At 42.8% G+C, this 16,557-nt stretch overlaps 1 protein-coding gene across 2 annotated transcripts in view; it reads left to right on the top strand.

Moving 5' to 3' along the window:
- The window catches only part of PLCE1 (phospholipase C epsilon 1), a 288,663-nt gene extending 275,049 nt beyond the window's left edge, over nt 1–13,614 (top strand). For both annotated transcript variants that reach the window (XM_036336551.1, XM_036336550.1), the window contains exons 28-33: nt 1,805–1,933; nt 4,872–5,081; nt 7,660–7,818; nt 9,454–9,672; nt 9,970–10,172; nt 13,304–13,614. In XM_036336551.1, coding sequence (XP_036192444.1) covers nt 1,805–1,933; nt 4,872–5,081; nt 7,660–7,818; nt 9,454–9,672; nt 9,970–10,149 — 897 coding nt within the window. In that variant the 3' untranslated portion in view covers nt 10,150–10,172; nt 13,304–13,614. The remainder of the gene's footprint in view (nt 1–1,804; nt 1,934–4,871; nt 5,082–7,659; nt 7,819–9,453; nt 9,673–9,969; nt 10,173–13,303) is intronic.
- The last annotated feature ends 2,943 nt before the right edge of the window (nt 13,615–16,557 follow it).

Genomic DNA, 16,557 nt, shown 5'->3' with positions numbered 1-16,557 from the left:
GTTTGTTTTTTTAATATGTTTTTATTGAATCTTAGTGTGGAAGAGAGAGGGAAAGAGAGATAGAAACATTGATGAGAGAGACATCAATCAGCTACCTCCTGCATGCCCCTTACTAGGGATCAAGCCTGCAACCTGGGCATGTGCCCCTGACCAGGAATTGAACCCAGGACCTCTTGGTCCATGAGACAATGCTCAATCCATTGAGCTACAGCAGCTGGGCCAAAGCCCATTCTCTTAATATTAGTCAAAAATAACATGTAGGGAAGAAGTTAATTAAGCAAACCTGCCAGGGAGCAGTCAGTTCTCCTAGAAACTTTAGGTTAGACCAGGAAAATCTTCTGCTTCTTCAGTGGTCCAGGGGTGGGTGCCAGGTGAGCAGGGTTGGGGTGGCAGCCAGGTGCTGCTGTTGATACATAACTGCCCCCTGGCAATTGGGGAGATACGGAATCTGCACTCGTGGGGATGAGAAGGGTACACTGCAAACAAAAGGTGCCATCACTGCAAAATCAGCATTTTAACAAGTTCCCCAGGTAAGGTTCTTGTCCATTGAGGTTCGAGAGCCATAGGACTTGCGCTCACTCCAATAATCCAGGGTTGATGACTAAACCAGTGACCCCGCTTTAATAAACTGGTTCATTCCATTATGCTTACTCTTTAAAAATTAGTTTAAAGGCTGTTCGTCGATCCCCTCTTTACACACTTAACAGCCTGATCACTGTCATATCCACCTTACACTTTAACGTAGTCCTAACAACCCCTGGAAAAGCACCTTCTATGCTCACAGTGGCGCTGACGCGACCACCGCCGCTGCCACCATCAGTTAGCCGGGCTTTCTTCTCCGTTTCTCTTTCCCTCCCCTCGTTAGTGTCTTCTCTCTCTGTCTCTGACCTTGTTTCCCTAGCTTCTCCACCTTTCCCTTCAGTGTGTGGCCACGGTTAAAAACAGCACTTTGGCCAAAGTGGAGGGAGGTATTGCCTGCCTTGTGCAGAGGACTGGGAACCAGGGACTGGGCTGCCTGGCATCTAAGAGCAAGAGCCAGATGCTTTCAGAAGGCAAGGCAGGGCTTCCTGCACAATCCCGGGTTGGTCACCCTCAGTACCTATCAGAGCTGCAGATGCCACACGTGCCATGAAAGAGCCGTTTTTCCTCGCAATACTTCTGCTGACACCAAATGTGTCGTGTCTTTTCCAGCGTTGCTTCTCCAACTCCCCGGCACCAGCTGGCTGACCTAGCTTTTGGTTCAATGCTGACACTATCTACCTGGAGTCAGATCAGACCCTCCAATTAAGGGCTCAGTCCTGCAACACTACCCACATTTCACATGACAGTTGCAAGTCCCTCCTCCGGTTCCGTAATTTGCTCAAATGACTCTCGCAGAACTTAGGAAAGTGCTTTACTTACTAGAATATTTTGTTTATCATCTTACCATCCAAAATTCTTGTCCAGCGCCTTCAAGAGAGATGGAACTCAATAACACTGTTGGATGTCAGTTCAGAAATAAGGACTAATGTACATTTTAGATGATATCAGTTCCATACTTATGATGGAAAGAGATAGTGTTTTGTGAAATAAATTAATAGTTTGGTGGTATGCTGCTACACATCCTCACTAGACTATTAAAGAAGACACACCATCGCTTCTTCAGCCATAAAACGATGGGTCAGGGTGGGAGGGATGCTAGAATGGCTCTGTATTGACATGTCCCTGTAAACACCTCTAAGAATGAGCACCTCAGTGGTGAATATAGCCTAGAATTTGCATCCGAATGAGAATGAATGAGAAACCATGTGATCTTCCTTGACAGATGTTTAGTACAGAAGAAAGAAAATGTCTGCAGACTCACAGAGTCACGGTGCATGGGGTCCCAGGTCCGGAGCCCTTCACTGTTTTCTCTATAAATGGAGGCACCAAGGCAAAGCAACTTCTCCAGCAAGTAAGTGCACTGAGCCTGCATGTGTGTGACTACATACACACAAATACACAAAAGTCCACGTTGACGATTTGCCTTTTGATTATTTGTAATATCCACCTCAAGATCCACCCTACAGGTGACCTGAGACATCTCGGTACCTCTAAACAAGCTACCTTAACCTGTAGAGAAGAATTTCTAAGACTTCTTCAGCCACATGCAGAACACTGGGCTCTAGAAGGATAAAGACCAGGATGAGTGGCTCTCCAACCTTGTGTACTGTTGCCCTCTGAGCCTAGATTCAGGCCTCATAGTCCCTCTTAATGCAGAGCTTACTAATCAACCAGAATTTGCACACGAACTGAATGAAGTCTGCTTATCATTCTAGGAGTTGGGTCAAATTCTTACAGCATCAGGATGGACCATATAGGCCAAGACATCTTCTGCCCCTCCAGCCACAGGCCTCCATTGCATGTTGATCAGCCACCTTGTCCCCCTCCCCTGGCACTTGATCCTGACTTTTAAAGTTATACCCCTCTAGTGGTACGAAGAGGCATGCAGGTCCCAAAACAAGAGGATGAGAGCCTGTTAACCCAACCCCCATAGCAGAACTGGCCTAAGTCCCCTCGTGCTGGGCTTCTGCCCTGGATCCCCTGGGGATCTTGGTGGCCTTCTGCTGGCAGAGACAGTGCCCCTCAGGGGGACTTGTAAGAGGGAAAGAGCCAGACACACAGAAAAGCATCCTGAGAGGTAGGCAGCCTCTTAAAAGAGCAAGTGCAATTCCTACTCTTCTCACTAGGAGTGCCACTCCTGTGTGGTACAGTAGCCCAGTATCCTTGCAGACTATTTCATCCTTAGCCCATTTCAGAATCCCTTCTTCTCTTTGGAGGTAGGCCGAGGGGAGCTGCGGCCGAGGGACCAACTGTGGAGCCCCTCTGAAGTGAGGGCATATGACGCACTGCCCCTGCGATCATGGAAGGGTTGGGGGTTAAAAACCCATTGATGAACCACACATACTAAGTGTTAATACGTAGTTCTGTCCTTTGAGGGGTAGTATCTATGGACAGGCCCACTTTCCCCCAAGATCTTATAATTGACTTAGACTCAGAGAAAACAGCTCCCGTGTCAAATGTCATAGACTGTCTAACAGAAACTACTCCCAAGTTGGGGTTGTTTTGGGATTTTTGTTTTTTAAATCAATCAGTCTATGAACTTTAGTGTCTGCTATCTCAAAGCACTGTTGGGGTTTGGAGGACTCTATAAAATATGAAGTTATAAAGCAAGGACACATTTCCATGGACCACCCATAAAAAGCAGCCCATTACTTCGTTGCCACCCCATATAAAGCAGCACTGAGGAGGGAGGGACTGCTCCCGGCTCCTGGGAGCCTTGCGTGTTGTTGCCTTGCCCCCGTGGAATCCAGAGCCGAGCACCTGTTCCCAACCAAGGGCTCGGGGGGAGGGAACAGCCTTCCTGAGACCCTCCTGCCCTCTCCATCCTCAGTTCGTTCTTTTCCTCCAAGTGAGCCGCAGCAGCAACAGGTGTTGAGGAGAAAGGTGTTGACTTCCCCAGGCCAGATGGTGGCAGCCTTCTCTTGGCACCCACTTTGCCTTTAGCCTTTTGTCAGGAACCTGTCCGATGTGAGCGTGAAAGGGCACATGAGCAAGAGGAAGTGCAGTGATGGCTCAAGGCTCTTGAGTTCTCATGCTGTGCCACGCTCTGCTTTATAAACAGTGTCTCGATCATACAACAGGTCATAAAATGAAGAGGTTGTACTGTGGAAGCAGAAAAGTAATTTTCCTCCCACCTCCTAAGTTCTCCTGGCTGGACCTATAATCAAATTAACATAAGACTGATTAACAGGAGAAAATAACCAATCTATCACGTATGTACACACGGGGGTTCTATAAGAATATGAGACCAGAGGACAGAGGGGACTGTGAGGTTTATATGCCATCGTGAGCTAAGGAGAAGGAGGGTTGAAGTTTGGGACTTCAGAGGGCAGGAGGGCAATCCACATGGAGATGGAAAAGCCAGAGTTTGATAGAGAAATGTTTGCTGGGCCATCTTTACCAATGGGACACAGAGAGGACTTTGGATCCATGGGCCTTCCTGGGCTTCTCCCCATCACCTAGTTCATACTAAACTGTAGTTATCTATGATGATACCTCCCTCCTGGAGCACATCCTCTATCTACATTCTCTTAGGCAGTAAGGGGGAAGGTTGAAGGGTCTCTCTGAGTCTTTTTTTTTTTTTCTTGAAAATAACCAGTCTAAAATAATCAGTGTCCCAAAAGTCATGTTTGGGGGAGGCACATTCTGCTTCCCCTCAGTACTCTTCCTGTTCCCCCTCTATAAAGGGGGAACTGAATCTCCAACAGGTTAACTATCCTGCCCAACACCTCGCAGCCAGTAGGTATTGAAGGCGGGCCTCGGACGCAGTCTGCCTGGCTCCCCAGCCTTGTCTCGGTCACGCTGTTTGACTGCCCGGGTCAGTAGCCAACAAAGAAAACGGGCCTCTAGACACACAGTTAAGACTTCATTGGAAGGAGAATTACCAGGAACTTGGGTCAGAATAGAGTCAACAACGGTGGAGAGATAGTTCTCGGTAAAAGCTGGACTGGGTTCCTTATCCTCTTGGTCCCGTGTTGCAAGATTACAAAGAGGTAAATTCGTAGATTTACAAACCTACAGTTTTTCAATCGGTAGGAGCTCTCACTCCAGCAAGCGGGAAAAACAGTTACACTGTCTGGTGATGATGAGTACATTGTGTTGTTGCCCAGGATGCACATAAACAATTCTTTTTGGACTTAAGAGAATTCTTAGACCTTCCAAAGAGAATTATGCAACACTCCAGAGTAGGTTTCGCTTATAAATTACACATCAAAGCTCCCTGGGCTCCATGAAAACAGGCTTGTTTTGAATTACCGTTTTTGTGAAATGTGCCTTTGCTTTATCTTTAGATTCTGACCACTGAACAAGACACCAAACCTATTGCCACAGACTACTTTTTGATGGAAGAAAAATATTTTATATCTAAAGAAAAGAATGAATGCAGAAAACAGCCGTTCCAGAGGGCCATTGGTCCCGAGGAAGAGATCGTGCAGATTTTAAGCAGCTGGTTTCCAGAAGAGGGCTATGTTGGCAGGATTGTCTTAAAAACCCAGCAGGAAGTAAGTGTGTCTGAGTGCAGCCTACACGGTAACAGCTCTGTGTGTAATTCACCACCCGCCACTGGCCAACTCCCTCAAAATCAGAATTTCTTCTAATTCCCACTTGATTTCTATTCTTCTCCTGAAGTGTATGTGGAGAAATGATTCTATTCTTTTGCACATCTTCAGAATGTTATCTCTTAAGTTACAGAAATTCAGCCTAAAGGTCATCCCTTCTAAAACAAAGCGAGCAAGAACTCAGTGGATTCCTTATGCATGTCATCAGCTGTTTCGTCGGCTGTTTTATTTGTATGTGTGAGAAGACATTGTCGTGAGGGTCACAGAACTGGGTAATTCGAGGCCTGTAGGCATTGTTGTGCATTTTGGGGTTGGTTGTGTTCCTATTAGTGCCTATTAAAGTTGTAGCTAATAAATGGCTCAGCACTTATAACTAAAACAACAGTATTTTTTTTAAAAAAATATTCTGTAACTTCACATAAAGTAAGAATAATTTCTCAGCTTTGATCAGAACTCGTACTAAATATTGTTATGTTCGCTGATACTCCCATGATAGCTCCCGAGAAGGAAACAGCACAGCACCAACTCCAGACTGGTTGGCTTCTGTTGGGGTTTGTTGATGAAGCCCTTTTTTTTTTTTTCTGAATAAACCGATAGAAGCCCAGTAACTTCCTGCCCAGTGCACAAAATTCGTGCACAGGTAGGGTCCCTAGGCCTGGCTGGCAATCAGGGTCAATGAGGGCCTGCCTTCCGACTGCTGGCCGGGGCCTTCCTTTGTTTCGTGTCGCCCCCTGGTGGTCAGCACACATCATAGCGAGCAGTCAAACTCCTGGTCTCCCAGTCGAACTCCCAAGGGGACACTTTGCATATTAGCCTTTTATATATATAGATGTCATGTGAAATACCACCTACCCCCATTCTCCGATTGGTTAGATATATCATAATCAATGCCATCACATATGCAGCAAAATCTCTAGGAATTAACAAAATGTAATGGCCACAATCTTTGAAGTGGAGGAAAAGAGTGGTAGAACAGTGTATGTAGTAAAGTACAGTCTCATTTTAGGTAGTAAACATAGACAATAACTCTCCCCCACCAGTCCTTAATAGAATGAATGGAGTCCAAAAACTTCAGTCATGTAAATTCCATGACTGCAAGGTTAATGCAATGATTGGGGCAAGCCTGTGTGGGTGGTTGGCAAATCTTTTCTGGTCCTGGCTACAGTTTGGTGCCATCTGGTGGCAGTTACCCATTTGATTTTAATATTCATGGGTACAGTTCTGGGTCCTGTGTGGCTGATTTTAACTTTCAGGATAGTGACAGTGGTCTTGGGTTCTGGCCAGTTAGCACCATTTCAGTGGCCTGGTCTGAGGAGATTAGGCTTGGAGAGTGCTGGAGGTCGGGGAACTCCCTGCCAAATCCTCCCTCCCTGAGATGGGTTGCCTACTGTTTACTTGCTTTGTCTCGCCTTCCCCTCCCTGCCGCTCCCTGCAGAAGATAACTGTAAACTACCCTCTTTGTTAGTGGGACTAACAAAGAACAGGAGTCATTTGACAATCATATTATATTTAAATTCACATAATTCCAGGGTTTCCTTGTATCTGTCTATTCACATATACAAAAATACATCTATATAGCCATAGCAGATGTTTAGAACATATGACCTAACAACAGTGGGTTTTTGTGTTTTTTTGTGGAGAATGAGATGGGAGAGAGAAGGAAAAAGGGTGACAGTGGGAAAAGTTTGCCTTTTTATCTCTGTGTTTCTGTACTATAGATGTCTCTAACTATATAGGTAATATATATAATTACATATGTAAAATTCACTGGAAGCCAATTCACCAAAAGCCAATCAACCTGATAACTAATTATCATGAGTATTTAGTATTTTGTTGATGTTTGTTTCTTTTTTTTTAAGAGATCAAATCCTAATTTTTATTTTATTATATTTTTAAATTTTATTTTTTAATTGCAGTTTACTGTCAATGTTATTTTGTATTACTTTCAGGTGTGCAGCATAGTTGTTAGACTATTGTACACTTTACAAAGTGTCGATATTCATTTCAGTGTGACTTACCTCCAGCCATCATGTCCACCTTTCACTCTGGATTTTGTTCATTTAAGCTGAATGTCAGTTTCACGCTTCACACTGTAGATGTCTAGCATTTCTTAAATGCTCAAGCTCTATGCGAGATTGGGGGGTGGGGGGCTTTCTCTTAAATGTAATTTGCTGTGTTCTTATTTGGCTTTTGGTAATTGGCAAAATGGTATATTGTCTTTTTACAAACTTACCTACAGTTGATTGGGCTCATAATCCACAGCTAATAGGAGCAGATCTACTAGCTTGTTCTGGGCCAGACCTTGTCAGTCTATCTGTATCAGCAGAAACAGTACTTTTTTTGTCTAAGACATGTATGTCCTTCTAGAATAATTTATGAAATATTAACTAACATATAAACTAGGAAGCTAAGAAGTTATTTCCACATTACCAAGATGCATTTCACATTTTTGTTTGATGTTTCTTTCCTTACTCTACATCATCTCTCCATTTACTCACTCTTTTCTTCTCTTTTAATATAGAACCTGGAAGAGAAAAGCATTGTTCAAGATGACAGGGAGGTGATCTTGAGCTCGGAGGAGGAGAGTTTCTTTGTCCAAGTGCACGATGTTTCTCCAGAGCAGCCGCGGACAGTCATCAAAGCGCCGCGCGTCAGCACCGCACAGGACGTCATTCAGCAGGTGGGAGCCCTCCCTCACCTCAGTCCTGTCCTCCGTGTACATTATTGGGACAAGTCAGATGCCAGCCCGTTCTATTAATGAAGTTCCTAGACCAGTGGGGACCTACAAAGGGAAAGTGGGAAATAATAGTTTATTCCTTCAACAGATAACTTACCTAGTATCTACATGAGTCAGGCCCCGGGTGAAGCACTGGTGAAAATGTTGTAGGACGTGGCTCTGCAGAGTAGTCATTTCATTTTCCCAGAAATGCCGAAGCCAATACCGAATGGCCATCTTCAGAGGGCAAGCAGGCCTACTCTGACCCTCTCCCACCTCTAGGTCCTGCTTCCCCGTGTCCATGGTTTCAGAAACTGTATTTCCTTCCTTCAAAGCCTTATCATGGTTTGCATTCATCAAACACCCTTGAGAAGTAGGATAGTATAATGGTGGATGGCACAGACTCTGGGTTAAAAGGCTCGAGGTTCCAATCCCAGCTCTACCTCTTACTAGCTCTGAGACCTTGGGCAAGTTATTTAACTATCTGTGCCTTAGTTACAGTGGTATGCTTAAAAAAGACACTCTGATTCGTAGCATTTGTTGATTTCTGTTGTATAAAAGCTCCCACCATATCTGATTTTACTAGCCTGTTTCATATGGCCCCACATACCACCATGTGGTAAGTTACCACTTAGATAACATGGTGATAGCATAATAGTATTTTGCTCACGGAGTTGTTGTGAAGATTAAGTCAGTAATATATGTAAACTGTACAATGTCTAGCACATGGTAAGCACAATTTAAGTGCTACTCACTATTATTGATGATTTGGTTGGTATAGACTTTGAACTTAGCTTCTTTTGTTGACCTTTGTGCCCCCAACGTATCTGGGACATAGTAGGTCCTCACTAAACATTTTTTTTTAAATGTATTTTATTGGTTTTCCACAGAGAGGAAGGGAGAGGGACAGAGAGTCAGAAACATCAATGAGAGAGAAACATCGATCAGCTGCCTCCTGCACACCTCCCACTGGGGATGTGCCCGCAACCAATGTACATGCCCTTGACCGGAATCGAACCTGGGACCTTTCGATCCACAGGCCGACGCTCTATCCACTGAGCCAAACCGGTTAGGGCACTAAACATTTGATGACTGAATAAATGCATAAATGAAAGATAATCTTGCACGAAATGAAAAGTGAGGCCAACTAAGTTCTAAAATGCCTTAACATCCAAGATTCTGTGGTGAAGAGGCAGTCCAGTGGGACAGGGAGTCGTCTGTGGGTTCGGGGGTCTGTCCCTCACTGTCGCATGACCTTCATGTCTATGAGCTTTGTTTTCATGCACACAATCTGTTTCCAGTATTTATTCTATTGCTTCTTTGCTTCTCATCCTCTGGAATCTGCATAAGTTCCTCATCTGAAAGGGGGGGATAATAATGAATAAACATGGAGTGTTGTGAAGCTAAACCATAATGTGGGAAAGCATGTCATAAGCCACAACCATATAGATGGAAAGTGAGGAGTAGGATAACAAGATCTGAAAGATCCCCATCGTCTCTAAAAGCCTGTGATTGTTTGCCACCTTCGAGTTTCATTTATAATGAATGCAGGAGTTGGAGACACTGTCTTTATCCAGTTGATTGTAACTTATCTTTCAGACCTTATGCAAAGCCAAGTACTCCTACAGCATCCTGAGCAACCCCAACCCGAACGACTACGTACTTTTGGAAGAGGTGGTGAAAGACACAGCCAACAAGAAGTCTTCTACCCCCAAGTCCTCCCAGCGGGTCCTTTTGGATCAGGAGTGTGTGTTTCAAGCCCAAAGCAAGTGGAAAGGAGCAGGAAAATTCATCCTTAAGCTAAAGGAGCAGGTGCAGGTAAACTTCAAGGTTATTTTACTCTCTTCACCAGTTATTTGATATTCATAACTAATTTGTAATCAAATTTGAGAGATAGTGAAATCTAGGAGAAAGTCAAGAAATTTACGGGGAGAAGATTGTTTGGCTTTGTTTTCAATGCAGGAAATGTGTTCCCCTCTGTGGTTAAGCAATCCTGAGAGGGAAGGCCCTCAGTCATAGACGGGGAAGCGAAAGGGGCCCTTTCTGATATACTGCTCCCTGATTGAGGATGCCAGCTTTAACTTAATACCAATGGAGCGTTCTTTCTTCTCATAGGCATCCCGAGAAGACAAGAGAAAAGGCATTTCTTTTGCAAGTGAATTCAAGAAGTTCACCAAGTCAACTAAACAGCCCCGAGGACTCACATCACCTTCTCAGGTCTTGGTTTCGGAAAGTGTCCAAAACAAAGAGGAGAGACCTGTGGGTGGCAGCGACACGATGGACTATCGACAGTGACCATGGGCAGCGTGTTTAACCAGGTACACTACGTCTTTGCACCATTCTGAACCAGAGGCCCACTTACACTACTTTGTAAGGCATAATTTGTACAGTATCTTTTATCTTTTCCAAATGAGGTGTCCCCTGCGGGAGGGAGGAATGGTACCACAAGAGGAAAAGGGCTCTGAAGATATACGTACCTTCAGAAGTTATCATTGTAGACCTCCTTTAAAAAAAAAAAAAAAATTATATATATATATATATATATATATATATATATATATATATATATATAAAACTTGATTTCAGAGAGGAAGGGAGGAGAGATAGAAACATCAATGAGACACATTGATTGGCTGCCTCCTGCACGCCCCCTACTGGAGATCAAGCCTGAAACTCAGGCATGTGCCCTGACCAGGAATCAAACCTGGGACCTCTTGGTCCATGGGATGACACTCAATCCACTGAGCTATACCAGCTGGGCAGACATTATTTTATATAGAACTCAACAAAGGATCTAAGAGGACAACCAATTTTCCCAAACTACATCAGCCATATTTCATCAGCCATAGAATTGTTTTGATTATTGGTCACTCAAACACTCTTGAAGGGCTGCTGTGAGTCATCCAGCTTTCCTTCCTTTGGCTGTCTAGTTTTATGTTATTCTAATTGAGGTTTGATTTGACCTCAACAAACTCAACTCCTTCTGCCTCATTTAAAAACTTAAACTCTGGCATTCGGGGTGTGATGATTAACAAGAAAGCAAAATAACGTAACAGGCTCCATCTTGCAACAGCAGTAAATTGCACCCTCAGTTGCCAGCTCCCTGTGTGGTATTCACATGCAGAGTACATTTCATATAAATTATTTCTATGGAACCTGAATTTTTTTAAAAAAAGAAGCATATGAGGAAGCCAAACACAGATCTCTTCTTTTAACTTAGTTTCCTAATGAACCAAAGGGATTGTCAAAGCGCACTGTTCACCTGTTGGGTTGTGGTTCTCAGAGTTAAAATTCACCAGAGACCACATGAAGGCGCTGCTGGTTGTACCGCAAGGCTCCCTCGCCCGTCTCCATCACAACCAGGACCTTCTTATATTAAACTGTAGGCGCTCACAGTTGGCCTCTCTAGACAAGGCCAACTTTGATGTGTAACAGCCGAAAAGAAAGCCTGACACAGAGAGCCCACGTTTTCACATTCAAGGACGAACTCCTACAATAACTGGTGCCTCATACCACTTACAAAGCTCTTTCAAAACCACAGACAAGGCCAAATCCAGGAAACCTCTTCCTCCAGAGTATCTGCCTACCCCGCTATTCCCAGGGAGGCGGGATTGTTCCAGTTAAGCAGACTCATTGGGAAGAAATCTCCAAAGGATGGCAGCGTCCGTGTCACATATCGTCAGATAACGGCGGATGTGCACAGAACAGAAAAGCTCTGGGCTGTCCCATTTCCTGTTGAGATACAGTTGGTATCCCAATTGTTTAAAAGTTCCGGACTCACTTCCTTTCCTGTCATAACCAGCGCCTTCTCCAAAAGCCAAGTGAGCTTTAGGATTACAGCACCGGTGTCGAACCGCCCCAGCTTTTAGGAAGTGACTCACTGTGGTAGTGGGTCTTGGAGCAGGCCCTAAGGACAGATCGAAATTTAAAATACTGGGCCCTGGCCGGTTGCTCGGTTGGTCGTGATGCACCAAGGTCGTGGGTTTGATCCTTTGTCAGGGCACACACAAGAATCAACCAGTGAATGCATAAATAAGTGGAACAAAAAAATCTCTCTCTCTCCCCCTCTCCCTTTCTCTCTCCCTCTCCCTCTCTCTCTCCCTCTCCCTCTTTCCCTCCTCCCCTCCCTCTCTCTCTTCCTCTCTCTCTCTAAAAATCAATCAATAAAATTTTTATACTGTTTTCTGTATATCAAGAAGTTAGCAACAAATAAATCATAGGTGTGATGTTATACATACCTCTCTATTATAACTTCTGTAACAATACAGCTAAATTACACTCTGCACATAAAGAGCCCTCGTGCTACAAGATTACATTAAGTACCTAAGAATACAACTCCACTAGAAATTTGACTTAAAAATGACATGCTTGGCCGATCAATGATTCTCTCTCATCATTGATGTCTCTATCTCCCTCTCCCTCTCCCTTCCTCTCTGAAATCAGTAAAAAATTATATATTTAAAAAATGACGTGCTTGTATCCTAGCAGGTTTGGCTCAGTGGATAGAGCCCCAGCCTGCGGACCAAGGGGTCCCAGGTTCAATTCTGGTCAAGGGTAGGTACCTCGGTTGCAGGCTCCTCCCCGGCCCAGGCCCTGGTCGGGGTGTGGGCAGGAGGCAACCAATCAATGTGTTTCACATCGATATTTCTGTCTTTCCCTTTCTCTTCCACTGTCTCTAAGTATCAATCAAAAAATATTCTCAGGTGAGGATTTTTTTAAAAATTATGTGCTTGCTATAATGAGCATTACTGATTGCTCCTATTTGAGGAGAGTAGGGAGGGTGGGGGTTTAGATAAATGTCTTTGGGCTCAGTTTTCAGCAGACATTCAGAATCATTCAGTTGACTGCAGCTTTACTTGAACTTGGGGAAGCTTCTCTTTAAAACCTGCCATCGGTGCACCTCTGGGAATCCGTATTCCACGTCATGAGCTCCTTTATGAATGGTGCTCCGAGCAAGAGCACTTGGAAAAAGAAAGGGCCTTTCTGTCTGTTCTCATCAGAAAACAAGCTTCGTATTTTCAATGCATTCTGCTGACATATTTCATGTTTGTTCTAAAATTTTCCTCCCTCAAGTGTCAAGAGTTCCCCCTTAATAAATATTCTGAGAATTTTTAAATGAGTATTTACCTACTCTTATCCGAATAAATACCGTTGTTAAAGGAATTCCACCTTTTAAAAAAAGTTGAACAGTTTGATTGTGATTAAAAAAAAAAAGAAAAGAAAGAAAAATCTTTGTGAAGAATGTGGTGTTCTGGGACAGAAAAAGCCTCATGGTCCACCTCCTGGGGACATCATGTTATAACACTGAGTGTATCAGACGTAGTCTGTCCCCCAAACACAGCCACCAGAGCTGTGGGTTTCTGTTGAACACTACACGCTTGCTGCACTGTAAATGCTTCTGCTCCTCCATTCACAATATACTAACTAGCCTATGGATGCAACTTCACAGGTGAAGACCTTTTGGCAAGAAGTTAAAGTCAAGAATGAGCGTGGTGGAAAAATACGTATTTTCCTTGCTTTCATTCAACTTAAACTGGAAACTGATGATTTCTGGACCGAAGCTTTCATCACACACGATGTGAGGTCCACATGGAGGACAAGCGAAATGGCACAGGGCTAGCTACCAACCATTTTCCTGATGAATGAAGCAAAGAAGCCCAGGAGATTGTCCTTTTATAAATGTCAACAGTTGTTAAAAAGGAAAAAAAAAGAAAAGAAATATGACTAAGCTTGCAATAACTGACTTAGAACAGGGGTCAGCAAACTTTACCTGCAAAGGGCCAGATACTAAATATGTTGAGCTTTATGGGCCATATGGTCTCTGTTGCAACAACTGAGCTTGGCTGAAATAGTGCAAAAGCAGCCGTAGGCAATACATCCATGAATGAGGGTGGCTGGGCTCCAATAATACTATTTAGACACTCAAATGAATTCCATATAATTTCATATGTCACAAATGTTCCTCTTTTGTCTTTTCTCAATCACTTAAAAGTGTAAAAACTATTCAGGAGCCATAAACAGGTGGCAGGCTGGATTTGGCCCCAGGCCATAGTTTGCTGAACTTGGAAAACTGGGAACAAAGGGTCTGAAAACAAGCAAGCTAGTTTAGACATGCATTTTATGCCTGAGAATTGGAAGCTTGGGGGCATTGCAAATGTAAATATGTCCTATAAGATTCATTAAAGAGGAATTCAATTTAGTTTCCATATTTTGTACCATAATGTACTCTTCTTTAGGATTGCTTTTTACATACAGAATGATGTTGGGGTTTTTTTTAAAGTTTATTGCTTGTATATTCACAAATTATTCCACTTTTGGTTTTCACAGAATGTATTTAGAATGATGTGTAATTTAATATCTACTGAGTTGTGACATCTTATGAAGAAACCTAACCATTTTTTAAAGCAAAAGTAGATTGAGTTGGTGTTTAAATTTATTTATTTTGTAAGGTTTGTACTGACACTGTACTTACATATTTATTATACATAGCTTTCTTGATATTGCTTATGGATTAGAAATATTAGTGCATCTATCTCACTATTTGAAGACAAACCTGCTAAAGAGAAAATGGATGCTCTGAATACCTGAAGTAGTCCAGAATTTCATGTTTAAAAAGCTCCATTTTCCTTTCTGATTAACTGAAGATCTATGGACCCAAGTCATACTTGTCTCTTAATGTAAATTATTTTTAAAACCTTGCTGTACAAAACTATCATGTAAATGTAAAGGTTGCTTATTCTTGGTGTGGAGCAAATTACAACTTTTAAAATGAAATGTGTGTTCCTCTGAAGTAAAATCCAAATTTTATCTTTCTATTGATACTAAAATTTGACATTTTTCTTCAAATTATAAAACACACTAAAAACCCTAAACTTTGCTTTGAGAATTTTTTTTAACCAGTTATGAAAAAGAATTAAACAACCTCAAATCCTTCATATTCTAGAAACAGAAGTGTTCAAAATATACTGCACAGCTTTCATGTTATTGGCTGTTCTGACTCAGCCTTCACACCAGCAGAACCTCGTCTGCTGGTCAGCAAAATTCAGGCTGTTGCAATTTGATGTCTTTTGCGCAGAGCTACAGGTTTCTTTTTAAATCACATAATCAGTCTATGACAAATGCACAACGCTGTCCATTTTTTAAAATATTCCAGAAATACTTTATCAAGCTTCTATAAATTAATAGGCATTTTTTTTCCCTCTGGTTTGGCTTACCATGTATTGAAAACTGAGTTACTGGCCTCACGGGCTAGAGTTGAGTAAAACAGCAGAGTAATAAAATGAGAAGCAAACTAGTCTCCCTAGGTTTCCTATTTGGCCTTGACTCTCTTTATCTCCACCCCACCCCAGCCCACAACCTTTAACGTAGTTGATTTGGCTGTAGCACAAAATCCGACACACCGTGACACTGAGCATGGGTTTCAGCCAGTGAGTGAACCGGCTTATGGCCTGTGCCGCAGTTCAACTTGGTGTTCATTCCATTTTGAGGTAAAAGCACATACTCTATTGTATTGCGTCTTTGGGATTTTAGGAAGGCATATTGTTCAAAAATGTAAAAGGTTGCCTGGCGGGTGTGGCTCCTTTGGTTGAATGTCATCCTGTGCACCGAGAGGTCACTGGTTTAATTCCAGGTTGTGGGCTCAATCCCCAGGAGGGGGCGTGCAGGAGGCAGATTGTTTCTCTTTCATATGGATGTTTCTCTACCTCTTCCTTCCTCTCTCTCTAAAAATCAATAAAAACACCTTTTTAAAAAAATTTAAAAGGTCTCCTCTACTATTAAAACTAACCAGCACCTACCTGGTGTTTGCCAAAAACATGAAATTTTTATTGATGGCTTATCTGAATTATACAGCTATATTAGTATACCAAGTGAAACTATCCTATTATGTAGAATGCATCTACAATAGCCACACAGACTATACCCATTACCACTTCATACTTTCCAGACTACTAAAAATTTCAGTACAAACTTGTATCAGTAAAGCTGATATGGAAAAGAATCCAAATATGTAAGCTGGCTTTATTTGAGGGAGAAATATTTGAAGTTGCTTCACTAAAAACGAAAGGAGAATGAATACAGTCACTCTGTTAGGTAGCACCAACTTTAAAGCAAATCAATAGCTGGCAAGAAAGGATTCGAGTAGAAATCCACTATGATCTACGATGCTGGGAGAAATAACTTCCTCTGTCACCGTCGGGAATTGGTTGCTTTGCAAAAAATAAAATGATGCAAGGGTGGTAAGGAATTGAGGGTAAATTTGCATAAATCCTGTAGGAAGTGACACTTGGGGCAGGAAGAGTCCTCTTGAGGGAATACCTCTTTTCATGTCATCCTTAGTAAGTATCAGTTACTTATAAAGATTCTCCAGGTGGAGGTAAATATGGGGTCTAGACTTCACAAAGGTGAGTTACAGGTACCTTGTTTTTCATCAGATTTTGCCTTCATAGAAGCCTCTGAAGACACTGGGGGCTCATTCATGAAAGTGGACCTCCCCTACTGTAATATATGTACATCCTCCCTCCAACATTTCTGTTGACCTCTCCTTGCTCAATTCTGAAAAGTAGTCGGAGCTTGCATACTGGTCTGGTAAACTTGAGTTAACTCTAAGACAAAGCTGCACAGCTCTGTTCCCAGGCAAATGTAAGAGCAGTTTTCCTGGCTGGTGACTGACCTTGTACGTGGCAGAGAGGCAGCCTGTAGGGA

The sequence above is a fragment of the Myotis myotis genome, unplaced genomic scaffold (genome assembly GCF_014108235.1).
Source record: "Myotis myotis isolate mMyoMyo1 unplaced genomic scaffold, mMyoMyo1.p scaffold_m19_p_15, whole genome shotgun sequence".
Lineage (NCBI taxonomy): Eukaryota > Metazoa > Chordata > Mammalia > Chiroptera > Vespertilionidae > Myotis > Myotis myotis.
Note: the sequence above shows the minus strand (reverse complement) of the source record. Positions and strands in the feature narration are given on the sequence as shown.